At 47.3% G+C, this 22,176-nt stretch overlaps 1 protein-coding gene across 1 annotated transcript in view; it reads right to left on the bottom strand.

Moving 5' to 3' along the window:
• Nucleotides 1-22,176, bottom strand: part of pdlim2 (PDZ and LIM domain 2 (mystique)) — a 43,073-nt gene that overhangs the window by 5,790 nt on the left and 15,107 nt on the right. The window contains exons 4-7 of the mRNA XM_027025039.2: nucleotides 16,919-16,988; nucleotides 15,462-15,589; nucleotides 13,157-13,226; nucleotides 1,100-1,221 (exon numbers count right to left, since the gene is read on the bottom strand). Of these exons, the coding sequence (XP_026880840.1) occupies nucleotides 1,100-1,221; nucleotides 13,157-13,226; nucleotides 15,462-15,589; nucleotides 16,919-16,988 (390 nt within the window). The remainder of the gene's footprint in view (nucleotides 1-1,099; nucleotides 1,222-13,156; nucleotides 13,227-15,461; nucleotides 15,590-16,918; nucleotides 16,989-22,176) is intronic.

The following is a 22,176-nucleotide window of genomic DNA, read 5'->3' as shown; positions in this document are numbered from 1 at the left end:
CTTCTCACGGCGGTTGTCCTGCCAACTGAAGGCTCCCAGGCTGCCGGTGGCTCCTTTGGGTCGACGGAGGGCAAGATCTGTCTCGGAAAAACGAGCACGGCTGAACAGGCGTCAGACGGAAGCTCAGTCTAAACATGGGCAAGCATCGCAACCAGAGAATGTGTGGCCTCAGAGAGAGAGAGAGAGAGAGATCCCCCCCCTCCAAAACCGAAAACGAGAGAACAATCGGCGACGAACTTACCTCGAAAAAACACAAAACAGAACAAAGAGAAAGTCTTTGGCAGCTCAGGTCCTGCTGAACCTACGATGGAGTCTTGCACGGACAACTTCACACGCCTAAAATATGTCCGCACAGCCACGCAGGAGACCACAGGCGTGCGCACACAGACATGCACAAACTGCAGTTCACGTGCACACACCTCTCTACTGAACAGGGACTGGAAAGGGGAGTGTCTGGAAGGTGCGACTCCGGCCTGCCTCTTATTGGAGCACAAAAATGGAGGCGGGACGAAGGAGATTCCAGAGGATTCTGTAGGCTGAGCATAGATAGGGGAGTGCTTGAGAAAGGTGCGCGCGCGCGCATGTGTCACTCTCAGCTGGGAGTGTTGAATGCCAATTAAAGGCAAAATGGAAATAATGTACGAATAGAAAGCCACACAGAAAATGACAGAAAGAACAACACTGCGGAGAGGAGAGAGAAAGAAAGACAGACAGAAACACATTGGGAAACATGCCATGTTCATGACTTGTATAAAGGGCTGACAGAACCCCGAGACGGAGCAGCCAAAATAAATTCTGAAACAACAGGGTGTGTGTGTGAACTGGGGAAGAGAAACGGACAGCAGGCTAGAATCTCAAAAAAAAAGACCCCAAAAGACCCACTGAGGAACAAACATGGTATCGTTTCTATGTCAACATTCTCCATGTCAAGTAAATTTATTTTATATGTAAAGAAAATTATTTCCTAAATACTGTATGAAATCTGTGCAGATAGGCTGTGATATTGGGTCCTACCAGAAAGCAATATATCTATGTGCCTTTCTTTGAGTCATTTGATGGATATGTATGTATGCATGCGTGTGTACGTGTATGTGTGTACCTGCGGCGGGGGGAGACAGACAGATCCCGTTCGGTGGGACTGTGTGGAGAGTAGCGTCCCGGAGGTGGAGTCGGAGTCCGGCTGGACACGGAGTTGCTACGTAGATCCATGGGTGAGAAGTCCTAATGGATACAACAAACAGAGAAGCAGGCGATCCATTTACAGCCCAAACCGGCCACCAGTTTCCTGAGCTAAAGCAGGAAAAATGTCACTTGACTGTTTTACTTTCCTTTCTTGATATTGATTTTTTTTTTCCCCACTACATATCTCAACTGTTTCTGATTTCAGCAAAGCAGCTGGAATGGGAAACAGGTTTTACTGAAGATCACCTCAGCTTGCGTTAGAAAGAAGAGGCCCGAGCAACCCTGTGTGCAAATGCATGTGTGCTCAGCACATGTCGAAAAAATCCCAAGACCTTCCTACTGTCTCAGGGCCCATACTGAGGCACCTGCAGCTGTTTAGAGATGCCAGAGCACATCAGAAGAGTTGAGCAGTATGTGTGTATATATGTGTATGCCTGAGAGAGAGAGAGAGAGAGAGAGAGAGAGAGAGAGAGAGAGAGAGAGAGAGAGAAAAAAGCACATCATTTTAGTAAAAGGGGAACGTTAAGTTCTTTCAGTACCTTTATGGAAGAAGATTTCTTTAGCCTGTTTAGACACCAAACTGATGTTCTCTAAAGACTGGTTTAAAAACTCTACTCATCTCAGTAATTTAAGCAATTTGATTTAATTTAAGTAGTCTTGGGGTCAGAGGATGAATTAGTTGGGTTGTGGAAAAAAAAACAATGCAGAAAAACAATACTATAAAAAAAAACAAAAAAACAATGTTTCTTTCTGTCACACACACAAACAAATATGCAAGAATGCTAATCAATACACCTGTCCCGCCTGAGGGAGTGCAAACATTAAGGCTTCAAACATTAATCTTCCTTCAAAGGATGAGGCATCGGCTCGTAATCCTCACTAAAGCTTTAAAGCATGCTTACTCTGTCATCAGCTTGCCGGGTCTCATCGTGCTGTTGTCTTTTGACTGAGAGCTCAGCTGCATTCTCGGCAGCAGACACTCCTAATCACGCTCACCCTGAAACTCTGTTTCCATGTGCATGTGTGCGCATGCGCACTTACATACACACACACACATGCGCACGCACACACACACACACCCACACACCAGCCCTGCCTAGATTCGACTGCTTTTTATCCAATCGGTGCTGCGATGAAGGACCCAAATGGTCTGCACACTCCCAGATGTTCGGCTTGGCAAGGGTCATGGCTGTTGATCTGAGGTCAACTCCGTGGCCGCTCTCTTGACAGTGGTGTGCAAGTTGTGGGGTGGGGAAACTGTTCCTGGATCAGGAAAGCCGCAATTATTGATGGCAGTTGCACGAATTTTAGTCTAGAAAACGGGTCACGTGTGTGGTTGCATCCTGCTTTCCAAAAAGAATTTGGACACGAGAGTGCATGCAATTTTCCAATCTGACCACTAGAGGGCAATGTCTACAGAAGAAAGAGGTGAAGAGCAGTGGTGCTTGTGGCATTTGGTGTGTGTAAGGCCATCACAGCCTGTTATGACCATCATTACTTTTTAACTCATTGCCATCGAATATGACTGTGCTATTCAGGTCAGCATTACTGTTGGTACAGGGGAGAGAAGTGGGAGAAGTGTACCTTTCTAATACACCAGACGGCTATAAACCACACCCAGTTAAGGAAGGGTATGAAGGCATTTATGACAAGGTATTTAATAGTCTGTGTGTGTGCTTTCAAAAAATAATTTTGCTGCTTTGACAGACATGGTTCCCTCCTGTTGGATGTCCCACTAAAACGCACACACCTGCCAGAACAGAAGTTGTGTCTGCACCAGCTGGAGGGATACAGCAACTGAACAATGAAATTTGATAGAGAGAGAGAGAGAGTGTGAAAGGGGGGGGGGGGATGCCACTAGGATGGAGAACACCACGAGGTTCGCCAGTGCACCAGCTCGGCGACACATGGACGAGCGATCTGCAGTTACAATCTGCACAGGCTCCAGAGGAATGCACCCAAACCCAAACAAAGGAAAACGAGCAAAACAAACTCCCAGCCGAGTGTGAGGGAGAGGAGAGAAAGAATGTGAGCACTCCAACCCAAACACGGCGCTGCCTGCCCTTTATCAGCCGCATTAACCACAGCAGGGGACCATACGATGACAATTAAGACTCAATTGCGTAACCAAACTAATCAGTTGTCTCTGTTCTTGACCATTTATAGGGCCGCGGATGCTATTAGCGTTGGAAGTGGGACATTTCTGTGTGCGCGCATGCGTGCGTGCGTGTGGATTTACGTTTCTGTCATGATCACAGTCCAACACAAACAGCTCTCTTCCTTAGTTTTTCTCTCGCACACACACACTTTTCCTCTGGCTGGCAGAGATCTACAAGTCTGATTTCCATCCTCTCTTCAATCAGTGCTTCCAAACAGCTTCAGGACGGACTCTCTCTTACACACACACACACACACACACACACACACACACACACACCCCACCCAGCGCTGATCTGCCACGCTTCTCACGCTAGATCATAACTCGTGGGCCTGCCACGCAGTGACTGCTCTGCTCCATCACACTGTTCTAGATGGATTGCTTGCTTTTCTAAAGCTCTGGCACTGAGGCACAGGGCGAGGTGTGTCTCACCACTGTTGTTTACTTGTGTGGGATGCCAGCTGCAGGCCTTGCAATAATTCCATTGCGTTGTTCATTTTGGAGGACAGGGCCTGAGGCCTGGTTACATGTCGATTGTTCGTGAGAGTGAGACCTGGCCTGTCTCCTGGGCCTATAGACAGACGCCTAATTCGGCACTGCTAGAAATCTTACAAAAAAAAGCAAACGCTTCGGGTGCCATGGCAACATTGGAGGCTCAGGTGTGAGAGAGAGAGAGCGCGAGCGAGACACAGAAAAGGAGGCAACGAGCTTCAAATCTTCATCACCCTCATCATCAGGATGTAATTTGTGGCCAAAGGGGGGAAAAAAACAAAAACAAAAAATCAGAACCAGAAAATTGGAGGGCGTGTTATGAGCAGCCGCCACGCTTTTTGAACTGCTTTTGGGCCTGATGCGAGCATGTAACAAGAGCGAAAACGAGCAATCTGGAGCAAAAGCAGGAGCGCCAAGTGAGCCAATCGCCTCCCTGTGATCCGTGCCGACGGCCAGCAGGCTCATGCACTCGGCTAAGCGTAGGGTTGCCATGGGTGATGAGAGGCCCCGGGCCTACTAGGCAGTGGGCGTGTGGGCACTGTATATGGCCTTTAACCCACCGTCATTATTCCTGCTGCCTTGTCATTAGACACAAGGCCACTGTGTGTGCACAGGGGGGGCTTTGAAGATGTCATCCCACTTTAGTCTCTGCATGCGAGTATGAAGCATCGCACACTTCCGGGTGCCCTACTGCTCTTTACGACTCGTGGTAGGTGTGAGGGGTGGCGCTGGGGCGGAACTAGGGTGGAGCTGGGGCAGCCTGCCCTACACCCTGCAGTGACCTGCCTGTAGCCCCGAGAAGAGGGCTGAGCTCATGCACACCATGTGGTAGTGAGCAGGGCCAGTCATCAGAGACTGCCCATTTTTCCAGTGCTGAAAAAGTGTGCGTGTGTCAGAGAATCGTGACACAAGCCAGATCATATACAGTATTAAAAGCAATGTGGCAACACCAAATATTTGCCACTGGGACACAATCATCTGTCATTGCTGAAAAGCCTACAGCTCCACAGACGCAGGCATCCGCCCTCAAAGACTCCTGTGAGCAGCGGAACGGAGGAAGACGCCAGGTTTGGATTAACAAGGGGGTCTGTGGGGCTGACGCCATACGCTGCTGCGGTCTGAGCTGCTGGCTGGAGTCATTACCCAGAAACCCCCTTTGTGCTCTCCTCCTCGCATAGAGCTCTTGCTGGACCATTTGATGTGGCCACGTCCTTAAAGGGCAGGTAAAGCCCGCTCGTGTGATGCTGAGAAAAAGAACGCTGCCTGCTGCGTGTGGTCGATGCCATCAAAGGTCACTTTCTTTTTAACTGCAAAACCCTCAGCTTGGCTTGCATGTTAAGCTCCGAGTGAAAGAGAGAAAGAAACGAGAAGGAGAGCAGCTCTGAGTAACATCTCGTATTGATCTCATTAGCCATATGGTCTCAATTAAGGCTTTGGACATCATATTTTTCTCTCCCCACACCCTTAGCTTCTCTCTTTAATATGGCACATGAACACCAAATACAGGGCAGAGTACAGATTTAAATCCATGCCACCTAGTCTATATTTTGAGCCATTTTTGGTAATACACAGTATTATGCATTGTAGGGTGCATACACAGGCATGCATTGTAGGGTGCTGTAATACTATGTTATAGTATATGCACTGCTAGAATGTTTCATCTGATGCTCACAGCTACACCACTTGGGTCTCCCTTGGGGTGGAAGGATCAGTAATACTGATCTTGGATCAACGCCATACTTGAAGAAAGCAGTTATGTGGTAAAGGGCAGTTGATCCCAGACATATTAACAGTTAAACTTGGCAAGAATGCTCATGGACGTCACTGCTAAGGCCCACTGGTTCATACCAGGGTTCAAGAGTTAAGAGTTCTTTTCATACATCGGTCAGAATCATTGTTTTCTTTAATATTCCACTTTGTATAGCTGTTGCAGATACATTTCTCAACTGCTGTAGATGTAGTGTATGCATGCGCGTTGCTGGCACACGTTTGGAAATGCAGCTCACCCTCACGCCTGCTGGAGCCTCTCCCCTGGTAAAATAACCCAATAAAGCAGGTCAATGGCGAACGTACAGAGACAGATGGAGTTGATAAGGTGGCGGATGAGGTGCCCAGTACCCCCCCCCCCCGCCCTCCATCGCTGTCTCCCAGCGAGAGACCTAACCCCCTCCACTCTGCGTCTTGGCCCAGCTGCTGTCTGAGGGGAGGAGGAGTATATAGAGTAATTAGGAAGCTGTGTAAATCACGGCGCGACCGAAACCACCTGGGCTCTCTCCACTGCTCTCCTTCACATACTCTTTTAGTTCCCTCTCTAACACTTTTGCAGCTTCTTTACCTTTTCTTCCACCCCCACGCCACCTGTCTTTTTCAGCTCTCTCTACCGTTTATGTTCCTCCGCTGCGCTCGGACCCCCTCACAGTCCTGCCCATAAGCTGGGCTGCACTGGACTGCCCCACACCAGCACTGATTAGAGCATCCCCCACATCCCCGACCACCACTCGTCACTCCGGTGACCCAGGAGCGGCTGCTCTCTCGCTCCAGCTGGCTGGGGGACTGGGCCAGCAGAGTGCTGCGTGATCCCAGAACAGTCATCTGGACCAGGCAGGGACCTGCACGGAGGTCGTCACTGAACTGAGATCAGGGTCGGGGCCGGCGGCTGCCGCCACGCTGGGTGTCTGCGACTGCTGAGGACAATTTATTTCCCTGGAAATTGCCCCATGAGAAAGGTTTCAGGTGAAGGTGCAAAGCTGCAGTTTTTAAACAATCTCTCTCTTTTAAGTGAAAAATGAAACACAGGGAGGTGAACTGAAGACAAAAGAGAAATCTTGGTTACTTTGGCAACCTTTGGAATGTTGACATACCACTCAGGCAAATTCCATTAAACTGCACCAAAAATCATAACAGTCCCCATACTCGGACAGCCAAAAGCATTCCCTATAAACGCTGGCAGCCTCGGGCCCCTCAGCCAGGCTGCCTGTGAGGGGGCATGAGGGCGGGGTCGTCCAAGCAGTGCCTGATCCGCTTTCCACCTCAGAGGAAAGAACAGCAAGCCAAATTGTAAATGGCAAAGGTTGATCCAAACTAGGAGATGGTGGAGAGCAGGAACTTGGGGTCAAAGAAGATGCTGGCACACACTCTTACACACATGTACAGTGCCAAGGTAAATAAATTGGGACCCAACTTGAGTCCAACATGGAACTGCATGGTGTCTCCTAGTATATCCAGAGACATACGGCAGAGAAAAGAGGTGTGTGTGCGCGCGCGCGTTTTATATATTGTGTGTGTGTATAAAATGTGTGTGTGAAAGAAAGGGAACACATTAAAAGTGGTTGGAGACGGATTCCTGGAAGGAGAGCTCTTCTCATCTATTCCCATCTTCCAAACTTCTCTTTCTAAAAAGAGGAAAAGTTGGAACAGCTTTTTAATGTAAGGAGAGGCCTGCCATTTGGAGAGGAGTTCAGAACAGTCATTGATAGTTAACTGCACGCCAAGGCTCCATCTAAACACCACAGCTAGACGCTCCACAGCACGACGACGCCACCCCCGAAAACCACCCACTCACTCTCACACTTTGCGCACGCAAGAGTCTTTCAGAGACGGGCAGAAAAGAAACAACGCGGAGGGAAGAGTTCGTCCCTTCGAATAAAACCAAAATGAGAGAGAGTGCAGATGACCAGAAATAACTGAACAGTAAAAGAAAGTGAGAAGTATAGTAAGGCATGGGTGCGTCTGGGTGGGGGAAAGGGAACCGGGTGTCCACGACCACTGCTCATTTGGCACACGTGCGCGTGTACGCCAGCGAGCGTGGAAGGACCGGGATCGTGGCGAGTGGCTAACTCACGGCCCGGCTTATTTATAGCCAGCCACGCCGCGAGCCCTTCCGCAGGATGTGGTCTGCCGCTATGGCAACCCTTGGTTACCGCATGACGGTTGCTGCGGGTTACTGGCGCGTTTGGCAACGGGACCTGCCCCTGTCGGGGTAAGAAGGCATGGCCGCTTCCCAGTTACGCAGCCCGGGAAGATTACAGGGCCTTGTGAAAGTGGCCAGAAACGGGTGGGCTGAGATCGGTTTACTGACATCTCTGAAATGTGCGGGGCAAGGAGGGCCAGCGAAGATCTTCACCATCCTCGTCAGCCCCGGCCTCCTGCATAGGGGAGCTGGATCTACCACCCCATGGTCAGCACTTAAGGATGCCACAGGGGACGACCAAGATGTTTAGAAACGCATTTATCATTATGGCTAGAGAAACACTAACGCTCCATTAAGGTCATCCATACTTCATCTGATGGTACCGGGCCTCCTGTGTGATACAACACAACAACATTTGCAGACTGTATTTAAGTGACACCTTGAAATTGCTTGATGTATGCGGTTGTGTGACATTCTACAGTGTCTTACATGTTTTTATAATATGTTGCAAAACAAAAACGGTTCACTTTGACCTGTTCTGTGACGTGCCTTAATCCCCGAGGGAAAGGCGACGGCCTTCTGAGCCACTTCCAGATTGGCCAACGTTCACGGGGGTCCGGCACGGGGCCTGAGCTCCGGCAGGTGTGTACCGCGCTTTGGAAACTGCACCGAGAAAATGTGCCAAGAAGAAAGGTTGTGCCCACACAAAAGGCTGAGGGCAAGAAGAACATGAATTACAGGAGACGCTCAAATGAAAAGAAGCCACGGGAAACAATGTCCGCCCACGACGGGAAGAAACGGAGAAGAATCGCAACAAAATCTCTAGTGTTGCTGCTCTCGAAGCTCATGGAACCAGCTCCATAGCTCCCCCTCAACCTCTCTCCCCTGTGTCTGTGTGGGTCAAGCCAGCAGAGGAAGCAGATTTAACAGAAAGCTCTGTTTAAGCTTTCAACTTAAACACGAGTCGTTGTCGTCTCTCACACACACACACAAGGTCTTGTATCGGATCCGGACCAAAACAGCATGCGGAGTATTTGATGGGGGGAATGAAACAAGAAAACAAAAAAGGTGCCACTTTTTTCCAACCAGCATTTGAAAATCGCAACGTATCTGTGAATTCTTGGAAACTCTCAGTGCCTGAAGTGCTCTTTAATGACATGCAGTGAAGTAGCAGATGGATAGTTGGTGACAGAGGACGGGTGAGAAGTGCTCTGACGTTCAGTGAGCTGCACTGGATGAGTCGGGCTGGCAGACAGCGCCTCGCACATGCACTCTTTCCAGCGCCGGCCCATGCCACGGCAGGAAGAGTTCAGCTTAGATTTGGCAATTAGTCGGGTGCAGAATGAATCACTGCGACAAGGGTTTGATGTACTTTAGTAATCGCGCAGGGTAAGTTAACAGCCAACAGGGAGCAGCATAGAGAGAAAAGTGAGTCACTGAGATAGGGGAGGATGAGACTAATAAAAAGCAAACGGAGACAAAAGGGATGAGGGAGAAAGGAGAGTGATTGTGTGTGTGTGTGTGTGTGGTGTGTGGTGTGTGTGTGTGTGAGTGTGTGTGTGTGTGTGTGTGTGTGTTGGAATGGTCACACTGGCACAAAGGCCACCTTTGTGTGTCTGCTGATTTTGGGTCATTGAAGGGAAGAGGAGGAGGAAGAGGAGGAGGAAGAGGAAGAGGAGGGCCTAGGCAGGGTTAAACCAAAGGGGGGGGGGTGGTGGTGGTGGTGGCAGGGTTAAACCAAAGGGGGGGCACCTCCCCCACTCATCTCCACCAGGCCCTGGTATACAAGGCCCGGCCTGTGCCTCTCCGGCAGACGGGAAAGCCAACACCACACACCCAGAATGCCTTGCATCAGAGCCCCTATTGTACACACCACTTTTCTCAGGACACCCTACACCCTGCAATGCCCGACTAATGGATACACCCTCTTTAGCTTTTTAGCTCTCTCCTTCCTAGTCTGTAAAAGGCTCTTAAATGGAGATTTCCCCACTTCCCCAGCCCGGCTGTGGTTAAAGAGCAAATGGAAAAGCTTTTTAGCCAGAACGCTAGAACGTGGCCCATTACCTGATCCTTCAACACTGCGTCTCACACTATATACACATTATACAGAGAACGGTGAAAGCGAACAGGGCCCCCGATGTACAGGGAGGGTGCGTGTGCATGTGTGGGCATGTACGTGGCCTTCCTCTAACAGGTAAGGCCTAGCCAAACATCACGTCATGTCCATCGAGTGGAAGCCACACAGCACCTGAGGAGCTCTGGGAACTGTGTGCGCGCGCGCGCAAAGACGTGTACTGGAGCTGGAAGAACTCCTTTCCTTGCAAAGTGTACAGCCAAACCACAAGCAGGAGAAGGCAGAGTAGAAAAAGCTTTCATTTTATACTGTACAACTCCATACTAGTTAAAAAGAAGGAAATGGATACAGAAATGCCTGCTGCCACATAAACAATTTATTAATGTATGCAGTCAGAATACTACTATGGCCAGTACTAATATTGTTTTGTGTAATTTGTGACAACATGCATTCTTTTTCCAATTTGTCCCCTCAATCATGGGCTAGCATGTATAACGTGTGCCCTTGCGCGCACACGCACACACACACACACACACCCCAGCCACTCTGAGCTCTCCCAAGAGGGTAGTTTTTGGGCCCTTCAAGTTCTTGACACTGAGCAAACTGAGAGCCCAAGTATGCTAGTGCTCCCTGAAGGGTTGAGAGGAAAACCAGAAAAAGCAAGAGAGAACGAGAGAGGGAGAAAAAGAGCACGAGAAAGAATGAAGGGATTCCAGCCCGGGGATGAAAAATGAGGAGAAAGGGTGAGCGGATCGTCCCAAGTATGCGCGGGAATCAAGGCAAGCCTCATGGGGCTTTCAGGCGCCACATGGAGAGCCTCTTCCCCTCTGCCCTTCCCCGGACCCCCAAACGGGCCCAGACGGCCCACCCCACGCCCCCGCACTCCACTCTGCATTCCTTCACCTGATAATGAGGGCTGGCTGGGGGGGAGAGAGAGAGAGCGAACACGCGCAAGAGAGGGATGTCCCCGGGACCCCAAACCTGCCAATACATGCCTCCGATTCCTGCTTTTTTACCGCCGTCCACCATTTTACAAGCTGCATGTAAAATAGGATCTGAAAGCTCTCTGCGTCGGGACAACCTGAAGCATTGCAGGCCAGGAACACGTTACTGTAAAAGGGGAAGGAAGGGTCGTAAAGAGTGAGAGGAAAAACAGCAAAGATGTTCTGGTCACTTGCTGATGGGGTGGGTTTTGAGTTGGGGCAGGTAACATACTGTCGGGATCGTGGAGCACGGATTAGCTGGCTTCGTGAGGGCCCACTGATGGGTGTGAGAGGCCTAGACTGGCAGTCATGGGAACTGCCATGTCATCCGAGTTATAGGTGCGTTGTTATGAACTAAAGATTCCATATCGAGACTTAAATCGAGATGAGAAACTGCTTCCACAAAGCACTGGCAAAAATACACATCTTCTCTAGTATGACTGGTCCTGTGACTTAAGAGATGGTATTAAACCCAACATTTGGGTTTACACGCACACACACACACACACACACACACACAAAACCTCTCTGTGTGTGCGCATGAGAGAGAGACAGACACGCGCGCACACACACGCACAACTGAGGCCAGATGGATGATATTCCTCTGTACGCGTCTACATGGGTGAAACACGACCCTCTCCTTGCCAAGTCCCATCACTTTACCTGAGCATCACTAAAAAGGCACATCTCTACTGCCAGTGACATCATATAGTGGACAAGCAAGGAAGCCCGTTCAGAAGACTGATACAGCTGCGCTATGCTAAGGAGCGTCAGGTGAGACCTTTTCTCCCCACTGCAGTAAGACGCTACTGCGAGTCTCCTCACTGCAGGGACACTAATGAACTGTGCTGAGCTACACCAATCTTACATGTCCAGTTCATACTATTATTAATAATATTATGGCACACTCATGCACACCATTATTTTTAGATGACCTGCTCCTAAAGTTATTATTTCTACTCTCTAGACTGACCAATTCTGTCACTGGCTCCTACTGTTAACACTTTACTCTATTAGAGCAATAATTACTTATGATGCTCTTGTTTATGTCATGTGCGTAGTTATTTATGTTTATTGATTATGTATATTTCCTCACTCATGCTGTCATTTTTCATCACTTAATGTGTTTCTTAGTGCAATACCTTCCAAGGCTTCTCATGCATGTCATGAACATAACTGATATGTGCATATAGATCCTGATAACTCTTATTATATTAAAGGTTTATTGTTCTGTATCCATAGTGCACTTTTGTACTTCTGGAACTCACTTCTACAACCCTGCCCTATTTATTCTGATTTAATGTACATCTTCTCTTGTGCAACATGTACAGTACTGTGACACTGCAGTTTCCTTCAGGATCAATAAAGTGTTATCTTATCTTATAGAGTATCAAACCCTAATTTCAAAGATTAGCTGAAAACTGTTACCATGGCGATCTTTGACCAAGATGAGTGGTCTTGTGCCCTCTCATGACCAATTGCAGAAAGGGCCTGGCTGATCCTGGTGATGTTACGGAGGTTAATAAGATGCGTCACCCAGTGTATGTTTATCCAATGTCCAGAACACTTAGAAAATGACTGGAATGTTATCAGCTATCTAAAGGTCACTGGATTTTTTTTCCCACTTCCGTCAGCTGTCTTCAAAAGATTTCTGTGGGAGTTGGGTGAGTGCAACATAGCTTACATATCTGGAACTGAACTTTCCCACAAAATAACACACTCTGTATTAGCTTATGTGGTACACTCCCAAGTCTCTCAGGCTCTCCCTCCAACTTATCAGATCTCTTCCTCTATTGTTGAGAAAGGAAATTATATGAGCACATCATGTTAGCTGGTTAGCCTTGTTCAATTTGACTGGATGTAGTCAAGAATGGATCTGAAGAAAGGCACTACAGAAAGGTCTAAGGTCATTTCTCCTCAGCACTCAGCCCACTTCCTCAGACTGATCATCGGAATTGTTTCCATTTTATGCTGTGGACAAACAGCAGCTAAATGAACCAACCAGTCCGACATGTACACACCCCTGGACCCACTAGGGAAACATTCAAACGAACATTAAAACTCTGGAACAGGTGGGCATAACGAGTGAAGAGTTATTAACCTTTAGAATCTCTGCCTTCACGGTATTCAAGGTCTGGTGGAATCCGAATTGGAAAGGGGGCAAGACAGTCTGACTGGTTTCATTTCTTGAGTGATCTGAACTTTCAGGGCCGATGGGAATGTGTCTAACATTTCTGTGTAGGGATGACCTCAAAAGACAAAAAGGTGCCTTGGTTTCGCTCAAGTCTGCAGCAGTTAGAGGACATATTGCTACCTAGAACTCTCTAGACTTGAAGTGGCTGATGAAGGGTTCTTACCTGAGAGAGGGGTCTGGAGAGCCTGCGATTGGGCGCTTTCTCCTCTGGAGACCAGGAGCGGAACTGCAGGCTAAAAGAGAGAAGAACTGCAGTTTTAAAGTAGTTTAACGGTATGTCAAGCCGCTGTTTAGCGGTCACTACTCATTCCCCATCGTAGAGGATGAAGTTCCATAGAGATGATGTGAAATGGGGTGGTACTGCACAAACCACAGCTATAAATTTTGGATCGATTTTTCATTTATTCAGGCAAGCAGGAATTGGGGGGGGGGGGGGGGGGGGGGAAGAGATGTAAACACAAGAACAAGAGAAGGAAAAGGCTGAAACCTCAGCATGGAAAAAAGAAAAAAAAAAAGGTTTTCATATTACTGACACTAGTGAATGCACCAGCTATTTGATTTGATAATTTTACAGCTCAGACATGGTGGGTCTGGAATATTCTACTCAGAATTAAAACTGCTTTTTGCCCCTTTCCATTGCAGTGAACAGCATCTGGGGGAAAAGGACTGAAACACAGTTCTTATAGCATGGCTGTTGCTTATGGCAAGTTCATGTATAGCTATAGAAATCCATAATTTATTCACTTGGTCTTTATGCCCCAGTGAATCTCATAAGACCACCATCAAAGATTGATGCTGGGAACGTGCCTCTCGGAAGGAGTCCAGTCACTACAGTGCTGACCAATCGAGAACAGGTGAAGAGTGCTGTGGGTGTGTGTGCCTGCACACTTGTGAGAGGGTGTGTGAAAGAGGGAGGAATTACAAGTGAATGAGTCATCTGCTGTGAAACAGCATGTTAATTCTGACCCATCATCTTCAGATTCACTTCTAAAGATTCTTCTAGAAACAATGCTCCTCACAGCTCCGTTCACACCCCTTCTCTGCCATTCTATGAGCAGGAGGCAGGAATAAGGTCCACATGCCGTGTCTTTCTGGGATCTGATATCTTTGAACACTCCTGTGTTCTCTAAACTCTAAATGAAGCAAACGTCACACCAAGTCTGATCCTGTTCACCAAATTGCTTCACTGCTTCAAATGTGCAACTCCTGTTTTATGGCTTGTATCAAACGTATAGTTTTATCTTTACCCGTCTGACGCGAGCAAACTTTAAGGCCTGCCATTGTACACATGCATTTCCTCATCCTGACAGAGGCTCAGGTATATTTTGGGTCTTTGGTCCCTCATCTGCCAAATGGGCTTGAAATATGAGAAGGATATTTTCTTAGCATAGGCCGCCCTGTTATTGAAATATGCTATCTATTTATACAGCTGAGTACTTGTTGCAGTAATCGCAGTAATATAATTATAGTAATAAAGCATCAGTCACAGACATATTGGTAGCATATTTGACCAAGACGTGTTTGGCTTCTGTTGACTGAACAGATGAGAAAAACAAAGTAAAAAATAGAAAACTGAAGTAGCTGGGGGTGAAGCAATCGGGGCGTTCAGTCTATGCAACGGACACAGTTGCTGGAGACAGACACTAATAAGAAACAAAAAGACAACAAAACAGGCCTGGTTTGCTGGGCCGCCATTGACTCTGTAGCATTTAACATGGAAGTGTCAAAACGTATGAAATCTGAGATGCTTGGATGCATAGAATTTCTTTAGACTTCTGAGAAAAATGCCTCAGTTCACGGAGGCGTGCTATATTGCAAGATATTTGACGTGAATATTTAAAAATATTGGTACACTCTGTTTGGTAACTGTTAATTATAACCAATTACAGGACCTTTTGTCTAAACTGGTTTCATAGCAGCTGCATTAGACATTACCTGAATTTATTGGTAGACTGAACTAAACTAAAACTTGGACTCCCAAGTGACTCAACATAAAAGCATTCACCCCACAATCGTGGGGTCACTGGCTTGAGCCTCATGCTTGCTGATGAGGGCGTTTAGCGCTTTCCGAGTGTGTTCAGCTGCCCCGTCTCGGCGCTTGGGCAGCAGCTCAAAGTGGTACTTGGCTTCTCATGTTTCAGAGGAGCTAAGCGCACCTGCATCCTCCCCGGTTGGTAGTTGTCATATGACAGGGGAGAGCTAGCTAGCTTGTCAGTGGGTGGGAAATGGCATAATGACTAAAGTTGGAAGAAATATGGGGTTTAAAACACACACACACACACACACACACACACACTTACTCTGAAGTCCCACAAGGTTCAATCTGAAGCCCTAGTGTTTTGTGGCTCAGTCCAAAAATATGCCAGTTAGTGTGAATGTATACAGAGCTAGAAATATGTCAGCTTGCTTAATTACATGAGTTACATCATTCCTCAAGTGAGCAGTACAGTAGTGTGGTAGGGTTCTACCTCTTGCTGCTTGTGGCAGTGATCCTGTCACCCTCTGAGGAGTAGGGGCCAGGAGAGAGGGACGCTGGACTGGAGATGGAGTAGTCCCTGTAGTTCTGGTTCTCATCCCGACTCACCTGGACGGCCTCCTACAGCACCAGAAGGAAAACACCACCACCCATCAACCTGTCTGAGTCTTTGTTAACTGCAAAGGGTTTCGTTGTCGGCAATTCAGATGCAACTGTTACTTAAATAAGATGCCCAGTACAAGACGTTCATCTGTAAAAACTGAGAACTCTAGCTTGCGTTGCTCCTCGTCAAGTTCTCGCCAACCAGGACAAGCAGGTTCAAACCCTGCACACTGTGCCAGAACTTCTATACACAAATTCACAAACTAAGGAGTCCGATAACAGACAGACAGTCTCGTCTACCTCACTCTTAATTTTCACCCTCGGGCTTCACAGTGCTCCTGTTACCTCAAAGAGCCATAGGCAGCCCCTGTGGAAGATAAAGGCCAGGAACTGGGTCTGATTTATGATATTCTCAGGTTCCTACCACATGTGTCACTGCCCTGGGCATGTAAAGCTACAGACACAAAGCCCCCAAAAAGGGAAATTCATACCATGTAAGTTCAGCTCATCCTGACAATCTATAAATTGCAGCTAAGCAGACAGACATTTGTCTTGTTTGCTTAATGGGATGCAGATATTCTCTTGAGCTCTGTGGATCGAAGGAAAGAACCAAGTACTATTTGTCTTTACACAAGAACAGTCTTGTTGCGAAATTTGGTCATAGCTGTGTACAATACAGGGTGGTCACAATGTTAGCTCAGTGGTTAAGGTACTTGACTTGTAATCAGAAGGTTGTCAGTTCAAGCTCCACCACTGCCAAGCTGCCACTGTTGGGCCCCTGAGCAAAGCCCTTAACCCTTAATTGCTCGAGTTGTGTTCAGTCAGAATTGTATGTCGCTTTGGATAAAAGCGTCAGCTAAATGCAGTGTCACACAGTTACGGCTACTGGTCGATTCATACCTCTCTGGGTTTAATTAAAATTGTCAAATGCACAATAAATAAGGCTCAAGATCATGTAAACCCCAGACATGGCAAATGCAGAGACTGATCTTCTCCAAGGCAGTGGATGTTGCCTGGATGATTTTAGAGTCGCTATGGCTGTTCTGAGCTGGCCCCATAGCTGAGTGGGAGGCCCAGTGAGGAGTTACAAATAAAACAGACAGGCAGTCTAAACCAGCCAAGAACATGTTTCACTTAAGGTACAGGCGATGGGACAGCTCGTCACCAGCCAGCAACATTCAGATGACTTAAGCAGAGGGTCTGAGCAAAATAGTTCATTACAGTTGAATGCGTTTTGGTCACATGAACCTTCAAAAAGGGCTCCACAAAAAGAACTTTCCATTTCCTGGGTTTAGAGTTTGTTGTAGCCATAAAGGTGGTGATCACCCGATCCCACTGGATGCTTACCTGGAAACGGCCCATGAGTTGCTCCGTGGGATTTATCCCATTGGTTTGTCCAGGACTGGGTGTGGCCGGCCTGTAGTGAGAAAGATGGGGCATGAGCCGTCAGGTAACTTAAGGGATGACCACCGGCATTGCACAAGATGAACGTTCCTGCCTAGCATGGTCTCTCATGAGGGTACTTATGTATAGACTCATGCCACCTAATGAGATGGACATGACACCCTCACTATCTAGACACTTGCTGGCCACAGGAGCCAAGAGTATATGCTTCACAGACTTTCAGTAAAGTCTTTATTCAGGGATGGGGAGGGGTGGAAATGGCTCCCTTTGACCCCTCGGCTGCAAACAACCTGTGGAAAACTCCATGTTATTGACGCGTGGAAAAGGTTGACAAACTGAAAAGTCAATTAAGTTACACGTGGGAAAAAGACAACACAGGCTTCTCTAATCCCTCAGTGCATTTTGACAAATGTTTATTTGTCTTCAAATTAAAATCACTGCACTTATGGGGGACAAGACAGGCCTTGTTAGTTTCATGGGTAAGGAACACTGCACAAGGGCCTAATTCAGGGGCAATGCTCGGCGTCCAGAGGACTTGCAGGGAACCACAAGTATCCATTCAGCAGAGTGACACAAAGTGAGAGAGTGTGCACAGTAAGAACAAGGAAAGCAGTATTTAAAAATACTACTTTTTAAGTTTAAAAAAAAAAAAAAAAAAAAAAAAAAAAAAAAAAAAAAAAAAGAGCCTTCTAGCACCGCGACCTGTTATGGCGAGAGTCCTGCTAACTTGAGCTAACTCAGGCTTCGTCTCCATCCTCCCCTTCACCTGCTCACTTGGAGTTTCACTGCACTGCTCTCCTGTAATCAAATGCACTCTTGCTCTCCTTCGCTTCCTCTCCACCAGGCAGTCATACCTGAGGCTATTTCCGATAATGGCTGGAACAATGGGTGTGCGGATGCTGGAGCCTAACTGCAAACAGTAACAAACAGCATCTCGAGCTACAGAAGCAGAGGGCAACCTTGCCCCGTTCCTAACAAACACGCTATATTTGGGTCAGAGACCAGGCTCTCCTGCCAGTAAAAGCTTCAGCAGTATCCCTAGAGAAACAGCAATGCACAGGTGCAGGGTTGTGTCGAAATATGGCAAGGAACATCTGCTTATTAACATCAACGTTGGACCGTTGATGTTAATAAGCAGATCTTACTTGCCATATAGACAGGCCCTATTAGCATAAGACTGATGATGCTTGCCTTTGAAACACATGCCTTCCAAGAGCTTCCAATAGAAATTTAAGCTACGCGAATGTGCACGTGCCCGCGTCTGCACGCACACACACAAACGAACGATTTACAGGTTGAAGAACGGAAACCAGCAGGAACCTAACTGGACATGTTCTGGCAGACTGACCGGCATGAAGGAATGCAGGGTACTGCGACTCCAAGATCCATGTAGAAAAGTCAGTCTAAGCAAACTCCAAACTTCCTTACCCTTTGGAGTTCTGACCTTTGAACTCTAGCCCTTCCAAAATGGATGAATCATCAACAACACAGAGGGAAGAGATGGGATGCTCCAGTATGAGAAGCAGCTGCAGACCACAGCATTTCTTGACAGATCTTCAGCCAGTTAAGAGTATGGTTTTTTTTTTTTTGGGGGGGGGGTTCCCCCCTTGACTGGCTCTGCAGTGATTTAGTGCAGGACAACATGGAAATGGACACCATGTGCCCGGGTGGGCACAGGCAGAGTGACCGGTGGGGTAAAAGGGCCAGTAAGGCGTCAGGCCGCTGAGTCAGTGCAAACAGCTTTGCCAAGTCGGGGGAAAGGCAGACAAACTTTGACGGAACGTCTCCGCTTAAAGATGAGCGGCAACATACTGAAAGTGTGTGGGGCGAATCGCAACAAATAGGAAACGTCTTGCTGCTGACAACGCCCATGTCTGCTCAGAGTCCCGTACATACCACACCAGTTTAGATTGCAATAAATAGGTGAAAACATGGGCAAGTCTTTCATTTGATACATTTTCTTGAAGTATAACGTGAAGTATGTCCTAGATCAGTGATGCACATTTATTTTTTAGGTTTTACGTTTTGCCATAAATGTAATTAATGGGTCCAAAGCAATTCAGAAGTTTAGAAGAGTAAGAAAGTTCACAGATTTCTTTGGAGGGTATAACACTACATAAGGTGCTATTATGAAAGAACACAAAAAAAATAATAATTTAAACTTTTTTTTTTTTTTTTTTTTTTTTTTTTAATAAAGACGCACACTTCCAAAGTAGATGTAGTAGCATTAGACAGGTCACAGATGTCAGAGTCCAGCTGCCCTCTCAATCACTGTAGTCTACGCTCATCAATAATCACCTCCGCCTCCACTAAAATGTGACATCACCCCTCCAAGGGGGGAGGTGGGGGTCAGACGGGTGGCTCTGAGGCAGCTGGGACAACAGAGGATTAAGTATCCAAACAGTAAAACACTAGCGATTGTATTCTCAGCCATCATCAGTGTTTTTCGCACAGTAACGGGGAGTAGAGTGGCGCTTTACCTCCAGATGTTCCTAATCCACATTCATCTACAAAGGTGACTAACAAAAGGGACAGACAGAAAGGCCGCAAGAAATCTGCCTGTGAACTCTGAGCTCTGATATTCCTAATGCTCTAGGTGGGAGGTACTTGAATCCGGACCTCAAATCCGGATTTGTTTTTTTCCCCTAGATAGAGCGAAGGCGGAAAACGGACAGATTTGAATACCCTTGCTCTAGGTCATTCATGTATGCAGAAAACCTTTTCTCTCGGCATGGAGAGCATATGTAGCGATGGCGAGCGTGTAAATATGCTGTGGGAAGTTCAACGGTCCCATCGTGCCTGCCTCTCTCACATAAAAAGAGTGAAGGGGCGCAAAGTACGGAGGTTTTAGAAAGAAAGAAAAAGAAAGAGTGAGAGAAAGAGAGCGCGCGCGAGAGAGAGAAAATGCAAGCGTAAAAGCCAGCGCAAGGCAGTGCAACATCAAAGGGGCAAGTTCAAAAGCAGCTGCTTCTACGGACATGCTCCACTGCTGCCCGTCCCCGCAGGGCTGACTGACCAATCACGGTTGATCTGACCCTTTAGAGATGGTGCTTGCGATGCAATCCAGCTGTTGGCACAGGTGGGACTGCACCCCTTTTAACGTTGTAGGATATTTTTATTAGAAGGACGGTCATCCATCGGCCAACCATTCAAAATGGAGACAAATATAAGTAGCTCTATGCGGTTTGCTTCATTCCTCTAGTCAGCACAGCTTGCCGGGAATTAAAATACTACAGCAATAAAGTCCTCAGTTGAAGGCCCTTGGCCTTCCACACAAGGGCATCTGAGGTGACAGGAAGTCTTTGTGTAGGCTGAAACAAAAATACCAACAAAAAGCACAGGCCACAGCATAAATGCCAGAAGTATGGGGGTGAAGGTCAAAAACACAACTGGGTGTTGTAAAGTTACCGGCAAAAGAATAAAATTCAAAAGGCATTAAAACAGTTCTACAGTACATACCACCCGTTTAGGTAATTATGAATTTGTAAATCCAATTCAAAACAGCAGATTTATTCATTCACATTTCCTAGCGATATATTGCCCTTGGTCTGTTATTAAAATCACGATTCACCTGTAGGAGAAAGTCATGATTACATAATCCTCTGCCTAAAGAAAGAGATGGTACTTGAACAATAACACACCCTCTTCCTTTAATAATGTAGGGAAGTACAGGTGGGGGCTACTGAGATGGCGGTGTTGGCAAACAGTATGCCAGAAAGACACACACACACACACACACACACACACACACAGTGCAATTGTCCACCCAGTGTTGTTTCTCCACTGGACAGAGACATGAAGTCAGCAGGGAAAAATTCACAGACACTTGCAGAGATGGAGGGGGCATGTCTGCAGTTTTTTTGGGGGGGGATTTGTATTTGTTTGTGTGCACACGTGTGTGTGTGTGTGTGCACGCTTTTCAAATGACTCAATGTGCTCGCCCAACTCTAAAGAATAGGTGTGTGTTTTCATACAGGCGCAAAAGTGAATACGTCTGAAAAGAGAGTGTGTGTGTGTGTATATGTATGTGTGTGAGTGAGTGAGTGAGTGAGAGAGAAAGAGAATGTGCATTCAATGGAATGCAAGGAGAAATGCCAGTGTGCACTGCACGTACAAGTTCATTGTCAAAAAGGAAAACAAGCAAAGCAAAGGAAAGGCTCTTAAAAATTGTCAACAAAGAACTCCAGAGGCCAGCAGTTCAGAGCGTGCGATTGTTCCCATTCCTGGGCGGCGCAGCAGCGGGCTAGCGGGATAGGGGTCGACCTCTGCTCACCCTACCCCAACCCCCACCCCCATCCCCAGGTACAGTCACCCGGTCGAGCGGGCTGGGTTTTCAACCAAGCATGGTGGGGGCTAAACAGTCCTGTTTGGCTGAAGGGGATGCGCTCGACTGCCTGACCCACTGGAGGAAGCGCAGTGTGCGAGACGGGGGCAAACGTACAAACGGCCTGGAGTCCCAGGCAAAAATTAAGCATACAAAAGGGGACAAAAGCTTACAAAAAAAAAAAAAAAGGACCATACTCTGTTCCTTTATAGAGAACGTCTCAAATGTGCTGTCAAAAGGAAGGAAAAGTGACCCACACAGACACAGTGGTGTGGGCAGAGAAACAGAATCTGCTCCCTGGGCCCTGGCAAACACTTAGAAGTTCAGTGCACAGAGTCAAAACAAAAAGAACAAGGAGACAGACCAGCTGGGAGGAGACGCAATTGTGAGGCTGGTAGAAAGAGAAGGAGAGAACAAGAGGGAGAGAGCACTAGACAGGGGAAGAGAGATATGGGGAGAGAGAGAGAGAGAGATATGGGGAGAGAGAGAGAGAGAGAGAGAGCACGAGAGAGACTGAATGACATAATGCAGCCTCTGCCAGGTGCAGACAGAAAGCAGCCAGAGACGTGTAAAGTGAGACAGATAAGTACCCCAGACTTTGTGCAAACAGCTACCTGTTATTACAAGGAAAACTTTAGTGTATGCTCACCTATCCAGCACAGCATACTCCAGAGTCTAAAGCTGAATCACAGTCACTGTGATTTACACTGATGTGTGGGCATGACCTGACTACACATTCATTAATAACATCACTGGATTCCTTTATATTAAGAAACAAATCTCTGTCTGGAAACTTTTTTGTTAGTATGTACATGTTTCCAGTGTGGTGTGGCTCTTGGTTGCTTGCACGCGCATGCGCGTGTGTGTGTGTGTGTGT

The sequence above is a fragment of the Electrophorus electricus genome, chromosome 18 (assembly GCF_013358815.1).
Source record: "Electrophorus electricus isolate fEleEle1 chromosome 18, fEleEle1.pri, whole genome shotgun sequence".
In the NCBI taxonomy this organism is placed as follows: domain Eukaryota; kingdom Metazoa; phylum Chordata; class Actinopteri; order Gymnotiformes; family Gymnotidae; genus Electrophorus; species Electrophorus electricus.
The sequence above is the reverse complement of the archived record's forward strand: the minus strand, read 5'-3'. Positions and strand labels throughout refer to the sequence as shown.